The 19,770-nt window shown below is 46.3% G+C and overlaps 2 protein-coding genes across 3 annotated transcripts; one reads left to right on the top strand and one right to left on the bottom strand.

Moving 5' to 3' along the window:
- Window positions 1-1,305: 1,305 nt before the first annotated feature.
- On the top strand, window positions 1,306-13,271 carry LOC118503473 (SET domain-containing protein SmydA-8). 2 transcript variants are annotated; one of them, XM_036036771.1, is made up of 6 exons: window positions 1,306-1,445; window positions 10,904-11,041; window positions 11,214-11,336; window positions 11,684-11,874; window positions 11,931-12,673; window positions 12,748-13,271. In XM_036036771.1, exons 1-6 carry the CDS (start codon window positions 1,410-1,412, stop codon window positions 12,993-12,995), a joined length of 1,479 nt encoding a protein of 492 aa, XP_035892664.1. In that variant the 5' UTR covers window positions 1,306-1,409; the 3' UTR covers window positions 12,996-13,271. The 2 variants fall into 2 exon arrangements, with proteins under 2 accessions (XP_035892664.1, XP_035892663.1); XM_036036770.1 differs by lacking the exon at window positions 1,306-1,445 and adding an exon at window positions 10,033-10,756.
- LOC118503474 (methanethiol oxidase) lies at window positions 4,030-6,133 on the bottom strand. The gene is made up of 4 exons (XM_036036772.1): window positions 5,793-6,133; window positions 5,561-5,724; window positions 4,270-5,495; window positions 4,030-4,197 (listed from the first exon to the last, which is right to left on the bottom strand). Exons 1-4 carry the CDS (start codon window positions 5,803-5,805, stop codon window positions 4,149-4,151), a joined length of 1,452 nt encoding a protein of 483 aa, XP_035892665.1. The 5' UTR covers window positions 5,806-6,133; the 3' UTR covers window positions 4,030-4,148.
- Window positions 13,272-19,770: the final 6,499 nt, after the last annotated feature.

Below are 19,770 nucleotides of genomic sequence, written 5' to 3'. Positions count from 1 at the left end.
TTCTTGCACCTGTTTTTTGCTTAGTATAGCGTAACATGTCGCGGCAATGTGTTTTAAGAAATTGAGCAAGGGGCGAGACGCGGACTGTCATTGCCGTGTGTGTGTATGTTGCGCGTGAATCATCTATATTTAATGTAACTCTATATACCGCCTAAAATAAGATTAAAAAAAACCGAAGATCGTACGCCGGAGCAATTGGAAGGAAAGAAAATCTTCACTGGGTGTTTTTGTCCACTACGGATGGGGGCTCCGGAGCTGGTTCCGATCCTACCGCTTCGGAGCAGGCACCAACTTCATTCCGCAGCTCCGGACCGCTGGTACCGCTTCGATGGCTCCGGAGTCGGCTCCAAACATTTTACACAATTTTCTACTAAAATCTAATGCTTTCTTGGTGACTGGTTGTGGTAGTAAGTTTTTATGGCAAAGCAAGCCGCATTTCAGAAGCATTTCAGGCGTTAGTGTGGTGTCGGCTCCGGAGCGGTCGTAGTGGAGTCGGCTCCGGAGCGGTCGGATCATATTCAAAGTCGTCGGAGCCGGTTCCGGAGTCCTTGGAGTGGAGCCAGCTCCGGTGTGGTCGGAGTGGCTCGAAAGCCTTCAAAGTGGTTCCGGTTTCGAGAGCCGTTAGAGTGGAAACGGTTCCGGAGCGGTCGGAGTGGAGCCGGCTCCGGAGCCGTCGGATCATATTCAAAGTCGTCGGAGCCGGTTCCGGAGTCCTTGGAGTGAAGCCGGCTCCGGTGAGGTCGGAGTGGCTCGAGAGCCTTCAAAGTGGTTCCGGTTTCGAGAGCCGTTTCCGGAGCGGTCGGTGTGGAGCCCGCTCCGGAGCCGATTTTCCCATCACTATTGCCCACTACGTCATCATTCCCGTTTGTGCTAGAGTTGCTAGAGTGGCTCGTACTCGAAAAAAGAAACTGCAACAATGTACTACAATGTTACCACAGACGACATGCGTGTTCGGTACGTGCACCTGTTTAAAAATAGCTTCCCTACTTTAGCAAAGGGTGGAATTAAGAGTTTCCATCAATAACCAACGGACAAATGTAAGCAGTTGTAATTGAATGTTTGAAAGAGTTTAGGCAGAGTTTTAGGCCACTTCAAAACCAACCTTCGAAGATGGCTTAAAGTGTGTGGATTACACGACTTATTGTAGTTACCTTTCTACTGTACAATTTCTGAAAAAATGTACGCTTGTCTATGAACGCCCTGTAGAAATGAAGACCTTTTTTCTTTCCTGCAGTGATGCAGTGAAGCAACCGTCAGACCTACCTACCTATTGGGTTTAAACAAAATCAATCGCTGATCAACCGTAGTTTCTTGCGCAGTTCGATATCGATTGGACGGTGGCAACAGCTGTGTCGGTTTGTGTTCCGGGCTTTGAGTGGCATGTGGTTTTGTAGCTTAAGCATAGCGCAATGTACAGATTTGTGATAGGTGAAACGTTGGCCAAGGTAAGAAAAGTCACGATAAACATGTGAGCTGATATAGCATGTAAGCCTAACCCTCTGCCTAACACGTAGCAAACGAAGGTGTTTGAGCCTTCCGTACGCCATTTTTGCTTCTAGCCCTGGAAGCCGTGTATTAGTTCTGTACCGAACGAAGTCGAATGAATTTGACCATTTGAAGCGAGTAAAACGTGAGTCACTCTTCCTTCTAAATAACACGAGATCTGCACACTGAAATGGCTGAATTGTTTCCCAAATCATCCAACCCTGCAGAGCTGGCAGGAACTGGCACGTGTTATCAATGTCATCAGATCCGCAGACTCGTGGGAGGTAGAAACGGCGGATCAGGAACTGTCGAAGTTGCAGTGCCACAGTAGTACTTTCTATACCCAAGCTGTTTGTGAAGACAGACGCGGGCCTACCGCGTGCATTCAACAATATGCTCCATCGATTGCAACAGCTACGTGTATCCCTCCTTTTGCCTGCCAACACGGCACCTGCTACCGATCCAGGCAGGCGATTATTGTTTCCATCCTGCACTGACGGCCCATCACATTCCTGTTGAATGATATCCTTTTCGCTCCTGGCCTCAAATTCAAATTCAAATTGAATTGAATTGGAAATAAAATATGCAAAACGAATCCAGAATGCGAATGAGAGATGCAAGCCGACGACGTAACCGGATCGGATGGGGTGAGGGGGTCCATGGACCATAATGAGGCACCCAACCAGCAACTGCAGCTGCCCATTTTGCTACCGATACAGGTACAAGTTCGGAACACGATAATCGAACATCCGGTCCGGTTTTGTTTCGACCCATTCTTGGAACGTTCTCCGATTCCAAGATGCTAAAGACATTGGAACAACAGAAGTGCGGTAGAAAATGGCTTTACCAGCTCACCCCCCCCCGGACCGCACACAGGACCTCGGTTCGCTATTGGTTGTGTATTTTGGAACACACACACAGAAATTTAACATTCCGAATGTAGGAGACGAGAACTCTCTCTCTCTCTCCAATGCAAGCAAATCCAATCAGCAACAGAAGTGTGACACAGCACCCGAAACCCGGGGACGGTTTGTCGAAGATGTGCAAGGACAGTCCTGCAACGTGTAAAATATTTATCAATCAATTTCAATCCAATCCAAGGAAAGGATATGTGTGTTGGAAGAAGGAAATTCTTCTCTTCGTAAAGAGTAAACTTAATTTGTGAACAAAATTGGAGTTAGTTTTCTGTGTGTTCTGGGCAAATTCTGTGTGCTGTGTTGTGTGTTGTAGATGCAATTGGGAATGCACTTAGGTTGCCTTAGGAAGGAATCCTTGGTTGCTGGACGGAGTAAACAGGGATTAAGACGCCTCGTTCCATCAGTTGGGGCGGTACGGTGGCGGAGGGGACAACGGCGCCGGTCTTCACACGGGGCAGGGCCGGGGTTCAAATCCCATCCAGACCGCCTCCCCGTACGCAGGGCTGTGACTACTTTACAACGGGAAAAATCAAGTCACAGAAAGCCAGAAATGGCAGGCGGAGACCTATCGAGATTGTAGTGTGCCAAGGCAGAAGAAGGTTCCATCAGTTGTCTATTGGGGCGACTTTAGCTAATACATGGTTTAGCCATGAAGTACTGAAGAACAATGGAGGAGCCGCTACTATAACAAACTCTACGAGGTGCAGCGAATAAGACTCGCCAGGGTTCAGTGAGCTAGTCACATCATGAGAATGATCCCGGATGACCCAGCCGGTAAAGTCCTCTAAGATCGGCCACACGGACCGAGGAGGCGTGGTAGCCCTAAACTGCGATGGAGTGATGCTGCGTTGATGCGTCCGCCAGAACGGCCGGGTACGGCAGACGAAGGCGCCGGGCCGTGAACAGTATCGAGGATTGTGGCAGCAGGCCAAGACCGCAAAGACCTGAATTGTATAAAGCAATAGTACTGAAACTAACGTAAAGTGAGGTTAATTGTAGTAAGGATACGAGGATATGGAGGGACACATCTCATCCAATGCGGGAAAATATCTGCCGAATAGCATTCCGTGGTCCTGGCAGATGAGCAGACGCGTGATACTATTAGATGAAGGTATTCACGTCGAAGACTTCCAGCAGACAGCTCGAGAACTTGGCGTTTAAGATAAATGCGCCTTAATTTGATGGACAACCCGGCCGCATTTTGCAAGTATTTGGTTTGTCAACGCAGTCTTGTAGTATTCCGTAATGACCTCATCAACACGCTTCTTCGTAAAGCGATAGGGCCGACCGCCAAAGCGATAGGCCCTATTCCTAAAAGAATTCCTATCTGAATCAGGATTTAAATCATTTAGATCCTAGAATCGCCAGAGGTGGGACTGGCTTTAATTACCATTCGCCGTTATCGTCGGCTTTCTTCAGAAGGATGCTCTTGTAATTACTGGATAGACATAGTCGATGCCAACAAAATGCCTCTCGTGATACAAATGATTCTCTACTTGTAAGGTCTTCTTACATTGAGATATTGGATGCATCTATCAACAACCAATATCAATCTATCTTTGTCTGGCACCTACTTAGGACACACTGCCTACGTTATGGACAGAGTCGTTCAACAATCCAGAGTCTATAAGTATTGTGTAAAATGATTTTTATTAAATTGCATGTGAGCATTTCCTCTGCAAACATTGGAATGCTTTAAGACGAATTAAAAATTCTCCAGAAGAAATAGGCAGAAGACCTCCTCTCCTACTCGTTCACCAGCCAGATGTCCGAGGTACAGTCACCTCCAGGGTAGCTAAAACGATCGAAAAGAACCGTTCAAATGAAAGCGATCTCAATATCACATCCAGCATCATCTTCAACTTACCGCATCTCATGCGGCAATCCCGGCCCGTACGGTTCACTGCCAAAGTCGACCAGAAAGTTCTCGTTCAGCTTCATGCCCCCATTCTCCACGTCGATGTCGAGCTGTACGATCGTACCACCCGCCGCCACCATCTCCGGATAGAACTGTTTATCCCACGGTGAGAACAAGCTGGACGACACGTACAGCCGCCGGCCATCGAGCGACAGCTGCAACATTTGTGGTCCACCGAGCAGGCGACGATTCTTCACGTACACCGGGCGCGGTGGTTCGGCCAGCTCCGGATCGTTCAGTACGCGCCTCGGTGCATCGCTTTGAATGGCGCCACCGAGAAACACTTGCCCGGTAAGCCGTGGATGGGCCCGATCGGTGATATCGTACTGGCGGACATCTCCGTGGCGCCAGTTGCTAAAGTACAGGTAGCGGTCGTCGAGCGAGATCAGGATATCCGTCATCATGCCGCCCATCGTTTCGAGCTCACCATTATCGGCCTGGACCTGTTTCACCGGCACATCGATCACCTTCTCGGCGGTGTACTCGGTCGCACCGGGCTTCTGATAGAACCGGTACACGTTCGCGTAGAACGCACAACCGACGTAGCCCTGGTTCTCGGTCGGGTTGTGCAGGAAGCGAATTTCGAGCGGCGTTAGCCCATCGTTCCCGAGGTCGATCGTTTGGAACAGTTCCCGTTCCTGCCAGCGGTAAAAGTTTAACCGACAGCCGTACTGCGTACGATCGTCACAGTCGGTCGGATGGTAGCCGCGGCGGAACAGCTTCGGTGCGCCCCATTCCGACGCGACCATCACGTTAAAGTGGGGCTGGTACCAGTAATCGTAGCCGCAGAGAGCTTTCCGATCGCCCCGCGACCACGTCCCGACCAGCTCAAAGTTCTGGTCAAACTCTACAAACTCGCCTTTCGCGTTACCCTCGGCATCGCCCATCACCGAGATCATGATGTTCCCGTTCGGGAGACAGTGGGTGGTGTGCGGTGCGGTGCAGTTGGCCCCTTTCAGCACATCACCCTCGATCACCTTGGCCAGCCTGGGGGCTCGCGGATCGGTTCCGGTGTCGACCACGAAGATGCGGTCCGAGTTCAGGCACGGCAGTACGAGCCGATCGCGCGTCGGCACCTGCTTATCGCCCGGCACAAAGTGACAGCTGGAGCAAGTGTTCCATCCGCTGTGGTGCAGCTCATTTCGTTTGCTGTTTGTGTACGTGCGATGGATGACCTGCGGGGGAAGCATCATCCGATTACCACTTGCACAACGCGGGTGGGACAAAGTGTAAACCGAACCTGACAGAATGTTGCACTAGCCGGATCAACGTCCACCGTGGCAAGATAGTCTCCGTGTTCCTCGTCCAGATTTGGTTGCACACAGACGACGTACAGCAACTGCTCCACCGGACCATTGCGAACTGCATCGAGCGGCGTTGCATAACCCGGACCACATTTGCACTCTACCGAAGATGGACACAAAATTGTAGCATTCCGAAGCCCTAATTCAATTACCAACTCCTCCACTTACTTGTATCGCCCATTTTGGTCGAACCTACGCCCCCTGTCCCTACCAAGCGAATGCACCTGATAAGCGGATTCCGGAGCGGCCGGTGATAAAACCGTCTTTCTGGAGCACGAACGCGTCGAGATGTTTGCCACTCCCCGGCTGTAACTTACGATTGAATGAAGCTGTCGGCGAAACGGCTCGGCGTATTAAGCGGTGAAAATTGCTTGTCATCAAATAGCCCCCCCCACGGAAGAAGAGCGGTGCGATAGGACGGTGCAAGCGGGATCGTCCACCGAAATAAACTTGTAAACAACGCGCGTTCGCAAGACCGGTTTCATACGCTCGTTTGGGCGTGTGTGTGTATGTGTCGGTGAGATCGCTTTGGGGTGCATCGCTTATCGCCTATTGCCACAGTGATGGGAATGTAATTAGGGGAAGTTGTAAAAAATGTGTATTTTAATCGAAACACTTAAATCTTTGTTTTACGATAAAGATATAGGGAGAAGATTAAATGTTACACATAATGAATTAAGTAATACAATAGTTGGACAACAATGTTTCACTCACTGTAGGAGATAATGGCTGGATGCTGGCTGTTTATCTGCTCGAAGCTCGTTTGCTTTTGATTGGGTTGTTGGTTGGAAACAAACATCTATTTTGATAAGAATTTGGTGCGATAGAGAATAGACCAACGGCTGGTCTATTGTTAACGTACAGCATGGCATGATAAGAAGATATTGTTAATAAATAGCAATAAACCAATATTTTTGTATGTGAAACTTATTTGGAAGGTGCACAATGTGCAATGCATTTATTCGGAAGGTGGTCGAGGCGACAACGACGCTGGTCTTCACACGCAGGACCGTGGATCAAATCCCATCCAGACCGCCTTCTCAAAGGGGCTTAAAACACATAAAAATGTGAGGTAAAATTAACTTTAATGGAAATACAATGAAAGAGAGCCACGAAGACCGGAAAGAAAAAGCGACAACGGGGCATGATCATTGACGATCACGTATTAATGAGGTAACAAATATTGTCCGAACTCATTCGTGTGATTCTTCTTCTTCTTCCTTGGCACTACAACCTCGCGAGACCTCTCGACTCGCCTGCCAATTCTGACTTTCTGCGACTTGATTTTACCCTTAGTAAAGCAGTCAGCCCTGCGTACGGGGAGGCGGTCTTGGATGAGATTTGAACCACGGTCCTGCCACGTGTGAAGATCAGCGTCGCATCCTCTACCGGGCCGCCCATGTTTCATGTGATTAGTCAATTTTATTTCCAGGATCTTAGTAATACGGCGAAGGCTCATGGTGGCTATTGTCGGTAAAAGTCCGTCGAAAAGCCCTTTTGCATCTCTGATTCACAGGATTCCTTCATGTTCAGAAGATTAAGCCAAATATTGCTTACTCGGAAAATATATACAAATAAACGGACAAGAACCGTAAGAGGTTATCGTTATCGGGTTGAATTGACTCGTAACTTGGGAAATTAGGGGATAGTATCAGTCAATATCAGCTTATCGTCATCATCATCATCATGTCGGCCTACTCTTTTAAAGAGCACGTCGTCGTGACATGGCCCGGTCAACAATAGATTTCCAGGAAACTCGATCCCTGGCTGCAGCTTCCCATCCGTGTAGGCACCCGACGCCTCCGACAGGTCTCCCTTCACCTGATGCAGCCAACGAACTCGCTGTGCTCCCTGATTCCTCGTGCCGAACTGAGGGTCGCTGACGAATACCTTCTTGGTGGGGCATGAGTCCGGCATCCTCATAACATGCCCCAGCCATCGTATCCTGCCGGTCTTCGCCATCGTCAGGATGTCCGGTTCACCGTATAGCTCAGCAAGCTCGTGGTTCATCCTTCTCCTCCACACTCCATGCTTAAACACACCGCCAAAGATGGTCCGGAGGATGCGTCGCTCGAACACGCCCAGAGCGGGCGAATCAGTTTGCGATAGATCTCACATTTCGTGCAGTCTCGAAGTTTTCTGGATCTCAGACGGTGAAGGTCGTAGTAGGCACGATTTCCCAGCACATTGCGTCTCGCTGCTGACATCGTTATCCGAAGTAACGGCAGTCCCAAGATAGCAGAACTCCTCTATCACCTCGGGGTCGTCGCCGTCGACTAATACGCTGCTTCCCACTCGGGCTCTATCACGACCAGAGCCTCCGGCAAGCAGGTATTTCGTCTTCGTCGCATTGATCATCAGTCCAATGCTTGCTGCTTCACGTTTCAGTCGGGTGTATGCCTCACACACCTTCGCTGTCGTTTTGCCAACGTTATCTATGTCGTACGCGAATCCAAGAAATTGGAGAGACCGATAGAGAATCGTGCCACGGATGTCGTTGTCTAGCCCCGCGTCTCGTATAACACCTTTCAAGGCTATATTGAACAGAAGACAGGAAAGTCAGCTAATAAGTCCATTACGACCATCTCATAGTTCTCATAGATCAGCTGATACTGATCAAGTCACTAGACTCAGAATCAGAGCTCATCCTGGAGACGCTTCGCTACGTCCAGCGTTACCCTTTGCTTTGTTGCAAGTATCGAGCTACTAAAGCCATATACCCAAATACTAAACAAACTAGTCTGCCTAATAGATGTCAGTTCCTGAAGCCTGATGCGATTCTACGGTCAACGGACAGGCTGAATCGACTTTCAAGAATATAAAGGTAAAATGTGTCCTGCTTTACATCAACCACAAATAACTTTCCTTGAAAACTAATAGCTTTATGGTACTCGCACGATTAAGTGAAACATCGAACGTGTCACTGCCAATATGATTAACGTCCCAAAAAGTTTGTTATTTTTGTTGGGGGGTGCAAAATAATAATTGTCTAGCCAAAACGTGATCTAGGCGCATAATCGGGGGCAGACCAAGAGTGCTACCATTGATCGGTCAAGACACGCCTGATCGTAAATCATCTTCCGAAGATTCGGACCAGTTTCTTACACCCTTCCGGGCGCCAACACCCGTGATCCTGGGGAGGAAGACTTCGGATCGTCTAAACGTGGGACAACTATTTTTAAACGCAAAACTCGAACAAACGTACGCACGTCGGATGAGTGCTCACGAATGGGTGATCGACGAAGTGTGGCGGTGGTCCGGGGTGGTCTGCATTAGCATGCTAGACGCATTCGGTCGGCGCACAAGACCAGCGCGAAAGGGCAACCAACGGTATGTGGCGCGTGGCGTACCATCGGTACGCATCTGTGTCGAGCTTTGGCCGTACGGTGCGTTGCTAAACTCGTGCTACACCGGCACGTCACAGAAAGCCAAACGTGCACAGCAGCACACATTGGCACACAGGGTTAGTTAGGTTTTGTTAGGCGGAAGACGCGTCTGGTAGAAATGGAAACTTGCCACCAAAAATATCTACCCCTTGTATATTGTGAGCCGGCGAGCGGCGTTTGCGATCGTTTGTCTCCTGGTAATTGCGCCGCTAAGGGACATTATGAAACGTGGTAATCCTGGGTGGTGTAATACGTGGACAAGCTGGTTGAGGTAGGCCCGGACACGATCACGACTGATGCACCTGTGCAGCAACTATCAGGCAATACCAGACGGCCATCTTACCACGCCGCATTTCGGCTTTGATCTACTGGCAGACAGGGAATGATCTGGTACGTTCTTACTGCTATCGAAACGATATCTCAGTACGGAGCACAGCCCAACCTCTGTAAACCATTTTGGGACGCATTCTAGCAGTAAGCGTTTGTGTGATCTTTGTGTTTAAAATAGCCTCGGCTAAATATGGATCACAAAAGAACACTCAGAGTAGTTATTGTAAACAGCGGCAATCGGAAGCCGGAACAGCTAGTACCAGGTCTTTGAAGCTCGTATCGTGATCTCGTGATCGAGTGATCGCGCCGAAGATCTCTTAACCCAACATTCATTGCTGACTACTTAAGTCCAACAGTTGGTACCACAGGTCAGCAACGTTTACGTACCCTCGGGTAACCGCAAAACGATCGTACGGGAAATAAATAAACCTCCAGCACTAATTTATGTCCAGTGTCCCGCACCTCGGCACCGTGCGTTCCCCATAGCTCCATGTGCCTTGTGCGCGGTACCGTGCCTCAGATAAATCAAGTCGCCGATTGAGCGTGTGTGTTCATTTCGGTGTTATCTAAATAAACTAATGCTACACGATGCTGTGACATACATCCAACTACCCGCGCCGATGGGCAGCACGGTTCCCAAACTAACCGACTAACTGACGCTTGCGCACGGTGGTACGTCCATTTTGTTCATTTCGCCCGACGACGAATTCATCTGGTCGTCAGGTGTTTCTAATACGGGCGAATGAAAATTTTGCCGTTAGTTGATCTTCGCGTGTCGTCGGGAATTAAAGCCCAACGGGTCGTTGGTTTGTGCAACTCAGTTCCCCAGAGGAGATCGAAAGAACGGTTCCGGTTATTTGTAATTGAACTTGTGTAAGAAGTGTATTGATAAGGTTAGACATCCACCGCAGTGAAAAAGGGCGCCAGCATTTGATCTCACGATCGTATCTCTGAACATCCTAAAGGCGTCCCCCGCCAAATCATTGGTGTCAGCCGGCATTGTTGGAGTTTCGTGTTGTGTTTTCGCTGTGCGGTGCTGTGTGTTTCGTCCTACGGGGGTTCAGTGTGAAATGAGGTGAAGATAAAAATACCATTTCCTGGTGCCTGCTACTTCTGCGTGAACCGAACTGGGTTGAAAAGTTCATAAGAAGAAGTCACGTGGTGCGCTGTTGAGTGCGCTAGAAGAAAGAAAAAAAAAATAACCCCGATTGTGGAGTGGTTTGGTGGGTCAAGAGCGATTACCGGTAGCAAAAAATGCTCGAAGACGAAGATTCCGATCGTATCGAGAAGATCTGCCCCATATGCAAGAAGGAGGCTAGTAAACGATGCTCCCGGTGTGCCATGGTGTACTACTGCAGTGTGGAGCATCAGCAGTATGACTGGAAGGTGCACAAAGCCACCTGTCATCCATTTAAAGTAGGTTGTACTGTGTGTGGGCCATGTTGAAGAGTGGACGATGTAGTGTAAGCCATCTAAAGTGAAACTAAAGCTAGTGTAGTTTTTTGTCAAAAAAATCAAGCAATAACGATGCAAAACTTAATTTTTTCCATCCTATTTTTTTAGATCTGCTCGAATGAACAGTACGGACGGTTTCTGGTGGCAACGCGAGACATTAAAGCTGGTGAGATCATACTGAAGGAGTCGCCGCTGGTACACGGACCGGCCCAAATCACCGGACCGGTCTGTGTTGGATGCTTGCAGGTGAGTAAGTCGTCTTTGTCTAGAATTACATCTAAACTTATGTTTATCTCGAGCAAAACCGCACGAGTGCGCCTCAAAGTATGCAATCTGTGTGAAGACAATTGAAACTCATTCTTTTAAAAAATCTCCCTTTTTGTTTACTTTTTTAATTTTTTTTTACTGTTTCCTCAAGGGATTGGAGGAGAAGAAACATCAAGAATGTGAACGCTGCGGATGGCCCGTCTGCAAGCGATCTTGTCAAGATCATCCAGCTCATCAGGCCGAGTGTAAATTTACCATCGCACGGGGCAGTAAGGTAAGCTGTTTAGACTGTATAACATTCACAAGACGTTGCGCGATTTCAAATCAAGATAGTCTAAACATGTTTCACGTTAGAGTTGTTTCACAATTCTTGAAGCCGACTCACATTATCTGCTCTGGCTATCGAATGCTACTAAGATTGTTTCTCCGTAGCAAGGGCTGAATATCTGATACGTGATAGCAATAGATCTAGTAAGCCATTATATGAAAGACATGATCATGTAGTTCGTTAAGCCAACAATGTCGGAATGTCTTATTCGATTTTATGTTTCGATAGAGCTTAAGAGAACTGCCCATGTCTTTATCTAAAAGATCTACTATTAACCACCGATCAACTTGCAGATTTCCATCCAGCACTTCTATGTACCTCATCCAACATACCAGTGCCTGATGCCGATCCGCTGTCTGCTGCTGGCCGAGAGTGATCCTGCCCGATGGGAAGCACTGTTGAAGCTGGAATCACACGAAGAGGAACGGCGAGGTTCGGAGCAATGGCGAAACGATCGGGAAGGGGTAGCCAAGCTGATTCCACGGTAAGTTTCCGGACGCCATTTTAATTATTCCATGTTAACAAATAAATCGTTTTTAGATTCTTCAAGTGTGAAAACAAATGGGATGAGGACGAAATTCTGCGTGTGGTTGGCATCATTCAGGTGAACGGACATGAAGTCCCGCTGACGGAACCATCGTCGGTGGCCATCTACAACATGGCCTCAATGCTGGAACACTCCTGCCGGCCCAACCTGTCGAAGAGTTTCACCAACAGGGGGGAAGTGGTCATCTGGGCACCGAACGCGATTCGACGCGGCGATCGGCTCAGCATCTGCTACACGGATGTGATGTGGACGACGGGCAATCGGTTGGAGCATCTGCAGCAGACAAAGATGTTCCGCTGCGAGTGCGAGCGCTGTAACGATCCGACCGAGTACGAAACGTACTTTAGCGCGCTCCGGTGTTCCGGGTTTCAGAAGGATTCAAAGTGCAGGGGTTATCTGCTGCCGGTCGATAAGTCACAGTGGACCGGCGAGTGGAAGTGTTTGCGGTGCTCGAAGGAGGTGACGGGTGCGGCCGTGGGACAGATACTGGAACGGGCCCGCATCGATCTGGAAGCGATGGAGAAACATCGGGAGGATCATTGTAACAAATACCTGAAGCACTACTCGAAGTGGCTCGCCTCGAACCATCAGTTTATGGTGGACGTGAAGATTTCGCTGTCGCAGGTGATTGGTGGCAACAATCCGGAAGCGATCAAGAAGATCCCGTACGACAAGCTGATGAACAAGATCAAGATATGTCAGGATTTGATAGCGCTGTTCGAGAAGATTTGTCCAGGTATGGGTATTGTTCGGTTTGGGGAAGATGTTGGCTCAGTATTTTGTACTCATTTTTCTCCGTTCTTTTGGTAGCTGAAGCACGTGCTTTCGGTGCCACCCGGTTCGAGCTTCATGCAGCACTGGCCGAGCTTGGGCGACGTTCCACCGAGGCAAACAACCCAGCTGCAGCGGCAGTACAGCTGGAAGATTCACTGTACAATGCAACCGAATGCATCCGTATGCTGCTACACGAACCGTCCGTGCTGATGGAAAGCAAAATATGTGCTCAGGCGCGTGTGAATGCCAATACGCTTAAGGCGCTGCTCGGTATCAAGGAGTAGAAGGTGTAAGAAGGAAGCGATAAATAAACCGTAGAAACGTTAGAGCGAGAGAGAGAGAGATTGAGAGACACAGCAGCGATATGTTAAGAAAGCAAAAGAAAAAGTCATAGCTAAGATGTGAGTAGCTGCACTGCAATGGATGCTACTTGTGGAGCTTAAGTAAAACCACCGCAACTGATTCCTAGACGAGTGGTTACACGTGTAGGTGATGTGCACTTCGGGAAATTGTGTGTGAAAATAAACGGTAGCTAATTCACGTTACTGACGTACCTATTAGTATGGCTTTTCGGGATGGTACGAAGGAAGTTTTCATGCGCGTTGAACGAACCGGAGTTGGATGAATATTAAGCAAGGATGTTGATTGGTTTTGGTGCCTTTGAATTGAACCGTACCGTAAGTACACTCGATAAATATTTTACAAGTTGGTAGACGGTTAGTACGTTAGCTGTGAAAAAGCAATCGATTGGTGAAATGTATGGAAAGATGAATGTGGTAAGAGCACTTGTAGATTCTTACAATGCCTTGAAGTGCAATGCATGCTGCTGGGCAGGTTTTTTGAATTGGATGGGTAAGTAGATGGGTCATAGTATCTGGTTGGTAAATTATGATTTACCGCATCTACCACCAGACCACCAAATCTTTAAATACGTTGGTTTATTAGATGTGACTTTTGTGAGAGCCTTTTTCTATTTAAAACTGTTTGCCTTGATTTAGGCGTAGATAGAAACCCTATTCTATAACTATTCTGATTGTATGGCGCCAGATTCTGCGGGTAAAGCGTAGCTAGTTGGGCCAAGAAGATAATATGAATTTCGGGGTAAAAGATTCGTGGTATATGAAATACGCCTAAATGTATGCAAATCGCAGTACACGTTTCGAAAGCTGCACAGTGGTCAAAAAGGGTTGAATAAAGTCGAATGAAATGATGCTTATTGTTCGATAACGATAACAATAACACTTCAAACTGCGTTAAAATATAGGCTGTATTGGGAAATGGGTCATTTGTTTAATTATATTGTTTTATTTGCTGCGATTATGCGATTATATGATATTATATATATCGACCTTAAAACACTTCTGATTGCCTACTTTTAGGCGCTACTGTATACATGATTTGATATTGTTCAGGCGTCGAACCAAGTTAGTATAGTGGGGAATGTAGCTCATGGGGTAAGAATGCATTATGAATTGCATTTCTACTCCATGTCCCATATTATGTGCCGTATTCCCTTTTTGTTGTTGTCCTCTAAACTCTTAATTGTTCTTTTTTTAATTCTTTTGAAACGTCCTGGTCGTATTGCTGGCTGTCCTTTTCCTTTTATCAAATATAGCCTTCTACCAGCTTAAATCCTCTTGAATATGCAGATTGCCTATATATAGGCGTATAACATCGTATTCCTTTTTTTCCAAGGTCAAATCATCCACCAAGTGTTGTTACTAATGAATTTTAAACGCTTTCTAGCAAATACATTTTACAACCCAAATGCTTTCTCCGCATCAAAATGAAGCCACCGTAAAGAAATGTCCCACCGTGCAGAAGCGTTCCGTTTGATTGAAAGCGATTAATTAAGCGGTGTGTAGTCGAAGCGAATGGCAAGCAATCGTGTCTCGCAATTCATCGCCAAGCTTTTCCCACGGTTGGTAGCAGATGTTGGGCGCTTATTGCCTATCTGTGACACACCCGGCAGCCCTCCGAGTGTGTCATCGTTCGCCACGGCTCGGTATGGTTGAACTAATTTGATAACAATTTCTTGGGCGTAAAATTTTAATCAATGCCACCCAATGCTCCCGTATGCGCCGAGGTATGTGTGTGTGAGCGGTTGTGTCTTAATTTCTGATTTCGTTGGGTGGAAAAGTCTTCCAGTAGGGGGTGAGTGAAAAGCAGCATTTAATGGGTTTTCCACTTTTTTCGTACCATGGATGGACGAGTTGTAGTGCCCCAAAAAGTGGTGGCAACTAATCCCCGTTCGAGATGGCTTCAATTTAACACTTTAGACTGCTTATCATGCGATCTTCAGAGCTTCAGAAGCATAACGACCAGTGCAACATGTATGCATTCAAATGAGCTGATGGTTTTGGATTTGTTTTATCAATTTCTGTTAGATATCACCTTCAAGCACAGGACGAGAGCTACAGAACGAGAGCAAGGGAAAGAAAGAAAGCTGCCTGCCTGCGAACGGTGACCGAAACTTTATTCATTTAAAAAGTATTCAATATTGCTCGCTGCGCTGCTGTTGCCACAAAGTGTTTCCACCATGTCACCGTGATGAGTGGTGGCAGCCTTTTTTTGGTTGGCGTTGTCTGTCTGTGTGTGTGTGCGTGTGTCTTATTTATTTTATAACTCAAAAACTCAAACGGGTGGCTTCATCGGGATCCCACCGTAGGGTGGATTGAATGGTACGGCAAAAGTAAGGCACATTGGAGCGAGAACGCTTTTGAGTTATCAACCGAACTGTGGAGGTTTTATTTGCGAGGTCGCTGAACGAGCGAGACCTCGGGAAGGAGTTGGGCGTTTTTTTGCGGGAGTTTTTAATTAAATCTAATTTATGCATAACCAATTGTGGGCTGTGATTAAGAAATCCGAGCGAAGGTAGCAGTGGCGCACAGATCGGAGTGTCTTCGCGGTTAATGCCGGTTAAGGCACTAACATGGGTTTACAAGTTTAGAGGATGAAGAAAACGAGCATTTTAAGCTTAATACTTGTAAAGTAGTGATTTTGGTGATAGAAAGCAGTAAGTTATAAGGTATTTAAATGATCATTTAAATTGAATTTATTTAGGAAAAAGTATTACCACTCGGCTAGCGTAAGTATGTTGCCTAAATGCCTAAAGTTAGGCGCTTGTGTAAGCTTACCTTAGATTACATGGAAAAACTCTTTTTCCATGTTTGTAGAAAAAAAGAATGCCAGAAAAATAAAAACACAACAAATAGATTAAGCTAAATGACACAAACAACCAGTGTCTGCATTACAACCGGAACCTGATCATCGGCATCATCCCCACCCACAGTCGTCCGAGCCTCACGAACTGAACAGACATAAAACGTGATTTACCCAGCGTAAATGGGTTTTGCATTCATGGCGAGGTCGAGGAAAAGCAGCTGCTCGCAAGCCCGCCGGACCCGTACCGTGTGCAGTTTATTTCCGTTTTGTTTCCTATTTTGTTGTGTGCGTGTGTGTGTGAATGTGCTTGTTTTGTTTGCCTATCCCACACATGCATTTGCGGAAATTCACATGAAAACTGTACATGCTACATGCACGAACTGTAGTGCAAACGTGTGGAAAATAATAATTCAATTTATTTACTGCTCTCCGTCGGTGTGCTTGCACAAGAATGGACACCGTTGGACGCCCAAAAGAGTGGGGGAAAACTGGGAAAAAATCTGTTTATCTGTATGCCCTTTGAAGCTGCACCCACTGCGAAAAGAGGCAAAGAATGTGAATAAAAAAGGGGGAAAAGTATTTTCCCCTTGATAAAAAAAGAATGATTGCATTAAAGGGAAAATATTTGTAAATAAACTTAAACAAAACACCATTTTGGTGAAACAACTGCAATGGTGTAATGTTTAAGCTTTCGGCAATCGGCGGTTAAATTGATTACAAAGAAACACAATTTATCACCTATTTTGTCGTTGTGCAAGAGCAGAAAATTTGCATAAATGCGTTAAGCATTCAAAGCATTAAGGCGCGCAGTTCAAAGCGTAAATAGGGTGATAGATCATTCTCTTTTGAGTTGTAGAAGTTAACAGGCCTGTGTGCCTCTTCAAAAACCAAATTCTGTACAGGCATATCATATCATCCCATGGAATTATACTTTAGCTGCCATTAGCTAATTAAGTGTTTTAAATACGGTCGTCTCTGATAAAAAGAAAAATAATTAAAATTTGTGTACTCTAAATCATTTAAACATTAAATGTTAGAAGGAATTGGTCAAGCCGTTCCCAAGTTTCTAAAGATCCCGAATCCCTTAATGCCGAATTTTAACATCTCCGAGCCTGATGTCATTTGTTTTAATCTCAAGGTTTTAAAAATTATAGGATTTTATAAAGTATAAAATGAAACAAGCCCTGTAACCGGGCTAAGTAGGCCAGTGTTAAAAATAAATATTTACTTAGAAGCATGACATTAATTGCATACATTTAGGTGGATAATCAAAATCGAAGGCCATAATTCTGTACTTATGCTTTTAAAAATTTTAAAAGTATTCACAAATTTTTTTGTATGTTTCCACGTAAATGAAAAGTCTGTTGCCACTCCATTTCAATATTTGCTTGTACAAATGGACATAAAAAATGTTTATAAAGCTCGTTTTTACAGAACAAAAAGTTTAGAAAGTGCTTTCCTGCTAGCTAAAGTGGCACGATTACTTCCCCGCAGACGCACAGCTCGAATAGGTGCCTAGTTCGCGCGAGAACTCCCCCATAGTCAGTAGTGGACAGTATAAGGTGACCAACTTTTCCATCATACAAACTGGGAGTGGATTTGTGGACATACTCTTATCCACTCCGTCTCGCAGACAATGGACGGTAAGGGTGGAATGCCATCGGTAGGTTCCGATCGGGAGACACACACGTACGGTGCTACGGGTGCGACATTATTGCCTGTCTGTGGTGTTGGGGAAAAGTGTGCACTTCCGGAAGGTTGTTACGATTGTGGAAAGAAAAGCGTACGAGAAAAGCAGACCGACAGGGAGGCAGTGTGGAGAGCAAGTTACGAACTAAACACGTTCCCGCAAGTGTCCTGCCGGTGGGACTAGGGCATACACCACTACCACGAACACGACACACCGACCCGACAGCATTCTAACACCCTGTAATCCGAGTGTTATTCCCTGGTTATTATTGGAAAGAATATTGAAATAGGTGCTCACCGCAAACCTCACCGGCCATCGTCCGGCTGCACCGATGGAAATATAATATACAAAACTTTTGCTCGCCACACTCCGCTTCATTTGTCGCTTGCTGCCCGCAGATTGCATATATAAACAGGGTTTAGAGACAGGGTCCGGTGCAACGGTGCACAGACCCAGCCTGATACACACACTCTCCGTCCGTCTGTCACTTGTTTACACTGGTGTGGCAGTGCCTCGGTTCTACCGTTTGTTTGCCAGTACCGAGTGAAAGGGGAAGTCTATAGCATCTTTCATTCGAATGATATGACAACCATGCTCAAATATTTGACCAATCATCCGTGCTGCTGCTGCTGGCAAGTACAATGTGTATGCAACTGTGCTTCCGGAGCGTAACGACAAGGATCGTTCCGACCACTTTTACGGGTAAGTCATGTAGCGAAACCATCAATTGTAAGTGGGCTGTACAGGGATGACAATTGTGGTAGTTTAATTGCATTGTAATTAGGCCAGACAAGCCCGAGTATCGATCCGTTAGAAAATATGGTAAAACGAGATGTATGGGTAATTTTTTTAATCAAATTACCTTTTATATTTCCTTTTAAGAACTATTTCAGAAGACTGAATGTGCTACTGAAAACCAGTTTTTACTTAAAGGCCTTAAATATGCATTAAAATTAAAACTGCGCCTAAAGGTATGCAACTTACGTAGCATGTGTAGCACGCCTATTGCGATGCCAAATTTGTCTTATAGTTTTCGTTCAGTTATATTCGTCTTATAGTTATATTTTCAAACTAAATAATAAGAATTATCTCATCTCTTACTAGCGTCAGATGGCAGCACCGAACGGCTTTCTGATAGAAAATAAATTGAATGTAGCACATCATTCTCCGGCCACACACACACACACACACACACACACACACACACACTTCAAGCGCTTCTTTTCCATCTGGTCAGCAGTTTATTTGCCTTGCCCACCTTCTCGAGCAACCCGGGACTGTATAAATCGTCGACATGTGTTACCACTGCCTTCGATTAGAGCGTACAACCGGCGTATCACATGCTCGTACCGTTACTTGCCTGGCTTTGGACCGAGACCGAGGTAGTGTGCTTGTGTGTGTGAGTCTGTGGTAAGAATAGGCTGTTTAAATGTTCGATTTGAGCTGACGTGGAAAGAAATGTTCGAACATGGCACGATAACTGAATTAATTTATCAGAAAAAAGTGCTTGCATTAGGTTTTTGGTTGGTGTGATAGACAAATGATGGAAGAAAGATAGAACATAGCGATTTAATTAAAGAAAATACCACGAATTAGAAGGAAAAAAAAAGAATTATATTAAAAGGTAAGCTAATACGAGTTAATAACAAAGTTGTTTACTTATTCCCTCAGCAAGCATCAATTATCTGTGATCTTAATTTGCTACTAAGCCCGTTCAATATGAAATACCTCATCGATTGTTGACTTGTAACAAGATTGCATTAACATATTATGCTTCGGACATGTCGGTTTTACCATCACCTTGAGAAGCAGCAACCCAGCGCCCAGCATCGAAACAATGCCTTCGATAGCGATTCACAAATTAGCATAATCAGGCAGCACACCTTCACCAACGGTCGCAGGAGCTGCGGGTCGGAGTGTAAAGCGATAAGAGCTGATTTCTTATCAGGAAGTCACAAAGTAGATCGGAAACTTGACGAGTATCCCGTAACGAGAGCGACTAGTGTGCGGCTGCGGAAACAAACGTCCCCTGCACCGTCTGCGTAACGATCTGTTTGAACGCCGAAGATCGATGTGCAATTTGCTGGACGGCTTCTGGGGAAAACTGGGCCCCAGTCAGGTAAGCTTAGTGGGGCATGAAATTTAATGATCCGTAAAGCTTTCGCTGTAAGCTTTCCGACTGGGCCGTCTTTAGCTTAGCATAG

Source organism: Anopheles stephensi, chromosome 2, assembly GCF_013141755.1.
Source record: "Anopheles stephensi strain Indian chromosome 2, UCI_ANSTEP_V1.0, whole genome shotgun sequence".
Lineage (NCBI taxonomy): Eukaryota > Metazoa > Arthropoda > Insecta > Diptera > Culicidae > Anopheles > Anopheles stephensi.
Note: the sequence above shows the minus strand (reverse complement) of the source record. Positions and strands in the feature narration are given on the sequence as shown.

What these genes read in the sequence shown, in the direction of transcription:
- LOC118503474 (XM_036036772.1), bottom strand. An exon ending in CTAGTGCAACATTCTGTCAG is followed by an intron (nt 5,496 to 5,560) that starts GTTCGGTTTACA and finishes CTTCCCCCGCAG; the next exon opens with GTCATCCATCGCACGTACAC. An exon ending in GGATTGCCGCATGAGATGCG is followed by an intron (nt 4,198 to 4,269) that starts GTAAGTTGAAGA and finishes CGATCGTTTTAG; the next exon opens with CTACCCTGGAGGTGACTGTA.
- LOC118503473 (XM_036036770.1), top strand. Translation starts at nt 10,595, where the DNA reads ATGCTCGAAGACGAAGATTCCGATCGTATCGAGAAGATCTGCCCCATA. An exon ending in TCTGTGTTGGATGCTTGCAG is followed by an intron (nt 11,042 to 11,213) that starts GTGAGTAAGTCG and finishes TGTTTCCTCAAG; the next exon opens with GGATTGGAGGAGAAGAAACA. An exon ending in GTTCGAGAAGATTTGTCCAG is followed by an intron (nt 12,674 to 12,747) that starts GTATGGGTATTG and finishes TTCTTTTGGTAG; the next exon opens with CTGAAGCACGTGCTTTCGGT.